This window comes from Triticum aestivum, chromosome 5D (assembly GCF_018294505.1).
Source record: "Triticum aestivum cultivar Chinese Spring chromosome 5D, IWGSC CS RefSeq v2.1, whole genome shotgun sequence".
Classification (NCBI taxonomy): Eukaryota; Viridiplantae; Streptophyta; class Magnoliopsida; order Poales; family Poaceae; genus Triticum; species Triticum aestivum.
In genome coordinates, this window is record NC_057808.1 from 515503936 (window position 1) to 515508593 (window position 4658).

At 54.5% G+C, this 4658-nt stretch overlaps 1 protein-coding gene across 1 annotated transcript; it reads right to left on the bottom strand.

Moving 5' to 3' along the window:
• Positions 1-298: 298 nt before the first annotated feature.
• LOC123125875 (adenylate isopentenyltransferase 5, chloroplastic) lies at positions 299-1862 on the bottom strand. The gene has a single exon (XM_044546320.1). The coding sequence runs from the start codon at positions 1763-1765 to the stop codon at positions 710-712; it is 1056 nt and encodes a 351-aa protein (XP_044402255.1). The 5' UTR covers positions 1766-1862; the 3' UTR covers positions 299-709.
• Between the last annotated feature and the right edge of the window lie 2796 nt (positions 1863-4658).

Consider the following 4658-nt stretch of genomic DNA (forward strand, 5'->3'; position numbering starts at 1 on the left):
AAGTTGCGGATGTGGATACTTTTTTTGATAAATTTGATCAAACTTAAGGACAAACAGAATGTGCCTTGTAAACCCGTCTGGAGGAGGAAGTAATACAAGAAGCCAGTCTGCATTTGGAGATGCACTTGATTGGTCAAGGAAAGTGATTCAGTTAAGAATGCTTCCAAAAAAAAAAAAAGAGCTGCAAGTGCGGCAGCAAGTGAGTGAGATTCTTGATAGCTCAGCTGAGTGGAGGCCGAAAATTAATCTCGGATTACGATGGAGACGACCAAGTAAATATTCCAAGCCATGGACTGAATTTGTTTTGACAACATCTCTCTATATTACAGCAAGAGCCTGTTACATTGGCCACCCCAATTAACCGCGGGGTTAATTCTCGGGGTAAAAACCTCAAAACTCTCGAGTCACACGCTCGATCTCGATCATTCTGGTTATCTAGAACAAAAAGGAAGTGAAAATGAAGCAGAGTCCATCGATCGGTCAGCTTGTGTACGAACAACAAGCTGATCACTCTCTGCGTCGTCGCTGCGAGTCATCGAGAGCTTGACCGTAGCAGTAGTTACTGCCATTGTTGAGCTCGTGCTCGAGCTCCGGGTGGACCGTCAATGGCGATTAAGCTGTGGCGTGACAGCTAGTTCGGGGAGCGTTCTTCGTGCGGATTGTTTCTTGTGTTTGGTATGTACGTATGTAGGGAGGGTGTTTGTATTAGCTAGACGACGGCGGTGGCGGGTCTGCCGGCGAAGACGGAGGCATTGCCGGCCGCGGAGGCGAAGACGGAGGCCTTGCCGGCTGCGGCGACCATGCTGCATTCTTGGTCCTCGAGCAGGAACGACCGGACGGCGTCGATGCAGGGCGCGGCGACGAGCCGCTGCCACGCCTCGTCGGCGGCGGTGCCGCTCTTGAGGAACACCTCGGTGGCGTCGACGCGGCGGACGCGCCACATACGGGCCAGCCGCTGGATCTTGCCGCGCTGGCGGCACGCGAGGCGCGACGTGTTGGCCTTGATCTCGTCGACGGCGGCGGCGAGCATGCTTGCGCGCTCGTCCTCGCCGGCGCCGGTGGAGCGGAGGTAGGCGTCGAGCTCGGGGACGCCGATGGCGCGCCAGACGCCGCGGGAGTAGTCTGTGCGGCGCGGGTCGAAGGCGGCGGCCACCTCGTCGACGAGGCCGCGGCGGCACATGTCGTCGACGCGGCGCGCCACGAAGTCGCGCAGCACGGGGAGCTGCACGTCCACCCACAGGAAGCAGCAGTCGTAGCGCTCCCGGAAGGCGCGGCGGTCGCCCTCCACGAGCTCCTCCACGTACGAGTTGGAGCCGCCGGCGACGACGGGGACGTACCCGCGCGCCGCGGCGTCGCGCGCGACGCTCGCGGCCTCTCGGCGGAAGTCGGCGGCGGAGAAGTCCTGGTCGGGGTCCTGGACGAGGCCGAGCAGGTGGTGCGGCACGCCGGCGCACTCGCCGGGGGAGACCTTGTTGGTGGCGACGTCGAGGCCTTGGTAGACCTGCATCTTGTCGGAGTTGATCACCTCGCCGCCGAAGCGGAGCGCGAGGTCGATGGCGAGGCGGGACTTGCCGGTGCCGGTGGCGCCCATGACGACGACGGCCTTGTGCTTGGCGGCGGCGTGGCGGACCACGAGCGGCGGCGGCGGGCGCGGCGCGTCGGCGTGGGCGCGGTCCGGGAGCGCGATCATGGGCGGCGGCATCGTGAGCGTGGTCAGCCTCGGGAAGGCCAGGGCCGGCGGCGGCGCCACGGAGATCATCGGCATGGTGGGTTCACGCGAAGCCTGGTCGCTCGCTACACCGGCGATCGCTCGCTCGCTCGCAGGCTGAGAGAGTGCGGTGGTCTCTGGTTTTGGAATGCTGCTCTGTGGTGTGGTGTGCGGGTGTGAGCAGGGGAGGCGCTCGTATTTATAGGGTGGTTAGGGAGACGAGTTAGTTACTGGCATGTCACTAAGAGCATCTCCAACAGCCGTGCAACGCGCGATGCGCTAAAAGTCAGGATACAGCGTCGGATGAGCCAGGTTTTGCGCGCGGCGGCGCGCTGGCTTCAACGGCCGCCGCAAAATAAAGCGCGCCCGAGCTGCTCCAGCAAGCGCGCTATATTTTGTACATAGTTCAAGTCTTCTCCTACAATACATAGTCATAGTACATAGTTTTACGATACAACCGCGTACATAGTTCTAGTCATCTCCTACAATACATACTCTCACATAGAACTACTACTCGTTATTCTCCGACTCGGACTCTGTCTCGGTGATGTCCTCCTCAGACGTTTGAGCATAGGCGTCAAGGAACCGATCGTCGCAGGAGTCCCAGGACGACGCATCTCCTAGCGCCATGTTGTATTTAGCGACCGCCTTCCGCGTTCGCTTGTCCTCGCGATAGGCGGCTCGCTCCTTCCTCTTCTCCTTCCTCTGCGCCCTCCTCTCGGCGAAGAACTGCTCCTCGTTGATGATATCTTGCGGGAAGCGTTGCCTCCACAGCGCCATGGCTTCCTCGTCCATCTCGGCCAGGCTGAGACGGCGCTCCCGCCTCCGGTTTTTGCGCCGATCCTCGTCGGTGATAAGCCGCGAGAAAGGAGCCAACTCCTGTGCCCGCTCTGGCGTCGCCACGTCGGTGAAGTTCATGTCCCAACGGGACCGCCAGAGGCGCCACGCCGCAGCGTTGTACGCGCGGGCGCCGTCCTGGGCGGTGTCGAAGGTTCCGAGGCCGAGGCGCACGCCGCCGCCCAACCGGATCGAGGCGGAGTAGGTGCCGAACGGACGCACGCGGACACCGCGGAAGCCCGAACCTCCCCGGCGGCGAGGCGGCATGGTGGCGCGGTGGTGTCGTGTCGGCAGCGAGGAAAGAAAGCGCTAGAGCAAGCGAGAGAGAGAGCGGCAGAGGCGCTGCAATTTATAGGTGCGCCGGACGCGGGGCGCCAAATCTAGCGCGCGAGCTGCCGCCTTTTCCCCCGCGCGCGCAAACGATTCCCGCGCGCGCTAGTTTCCCGTCACCGCTGGAGCGCGCGAAAACGTCCCGTGTGCTAAAAGCCCAATTTACCGCGCGCGCGTGCCTTTTGACGCGGCTGTGGGAGATGCTCTAAGCTGCAGAGGAGCCTGCGCTAAAGGCAAAATGAAGGGGGGCCTAATGGCGGATGGATTAGTTTATGGTGGAGGGGTCACTCGTGGACTCGTGCGCTCTGGAGGATGCGGCGACTAGTGGGAGAGTAGTGCTGGATGCGGCGAATCAACGGCAAGAGAAACTTACTGGGTCGTCTGTACTTGTGTGCTCACGGTCCGATCAGACATGAGACTCATCTCAGACTCTGATGGTTCATGCCTCTTTTGTTTCCAAACAGTCCGTACAATTTGCAGTTGAACGTCTAAACAAAATAATACGTACTGCGGTATGTTTACATCTATATAAGTTGACCGAGCCGCCGCCGCCGCTTCAATGGTGTTTTGAAGGTACACGGTCGGCATCGAGCTTCGCTCGCAACACGCACGCTATAGGTGCGGCCGTGCGGGAAGAAGACGGCGTTGACTTCCCCAAGGCCCGGTGTGTAAGTTTTAGTTTTGATATGGATGGCATTGTAAGGGCTAGTCGATCTTTGCCCTGTTCGCAAAAGAATAAAAAGACGGAGCTTTCCTTATCTCTAAATCGAATGTGATGGGAAAGTGCAATGTGTTTGGCTAGGTATTTGATCGTTTAAACTTTTGTTGTTATGCAATTGCATTTTTTTTTGCGAAAGTGTCCTTTGGCTCCCGCTCCCGAGTTCAAATGAACTCGGTGAATAGTGAAATAAAAAACATCTATTTTTTTTGACAAACATTGACAAAAGTTTGAAGTGCTTGTAAAAATTCGTCATGGAATCATATTTCTGTAAGGCATGGCAAAAAAAAAAATCAATGCTCCAAAATGCTTTTGAAAGTAGCATCTTCAGAGTACCGATTTTATTTTTTTTGCCACGCCTTCCAAGAATGTGGTTCCATGACGAATTTTTGCAAGCATTTTCAACTTTTATCAATGTTTGTCAAAAAAATCAGATTTTATTAAAAAAAATTGATTTTAATGTTCACCCAAGCTCATTTCAGCTCAGGCTCAAAAACTCTGCGTCCGTTTTTGTGGTACAACTGCACTATTCTCTTCTTTACAAAAACCTAAATTTGAACATTCTTATGTACTTTTGGGGTTTGTATGTATGTAATTAGGTATTATATTAGATAATTATTTTTTACCTAGCGGTAATATAGAAATGTGCTTACTGTTAATGGAAAAGAAGGAATGAGGGAATCCACTATGATTTAGCAATTTTAGGCAATTGTTGTTTACTTTATAGTTTTGTTAAAACGCATCTAGATGTACCATAAATATTGCACATCTAAGTTTTATGTCATTGATCTTATATAGAGATTCATGTGGATATTTTTGTTTTCCTTTTCCTTTTTTCTTATGCTTGATTGATCCCGTAGATGTATTTCCTCAAGACATGTGACATGACGTACTTCCACACGGAAACATATCCTGGGAAGTACTGCTCTTTGACGTGGGGTCACTGACATGAGGTCCACGTGTCAGGAACCCATGTTAGGGGCATTATCATAAAGAAGCCTTGTCCATTCCACACACACGGGTATCCGGTCAACACAAGAACGAAAAAATCTCCAAAAAATGGGT

Bases quoted from the DNA above. Each gene is read 5' to 3' on its own strand.
- LOC123125875 (XM_044546320.1), bottom strand. From the start codon at position 1,765: ATGCCGATGATCTCCGTGGCGCCGCCGCCGGCCCTGGCCTTCCCGAGG.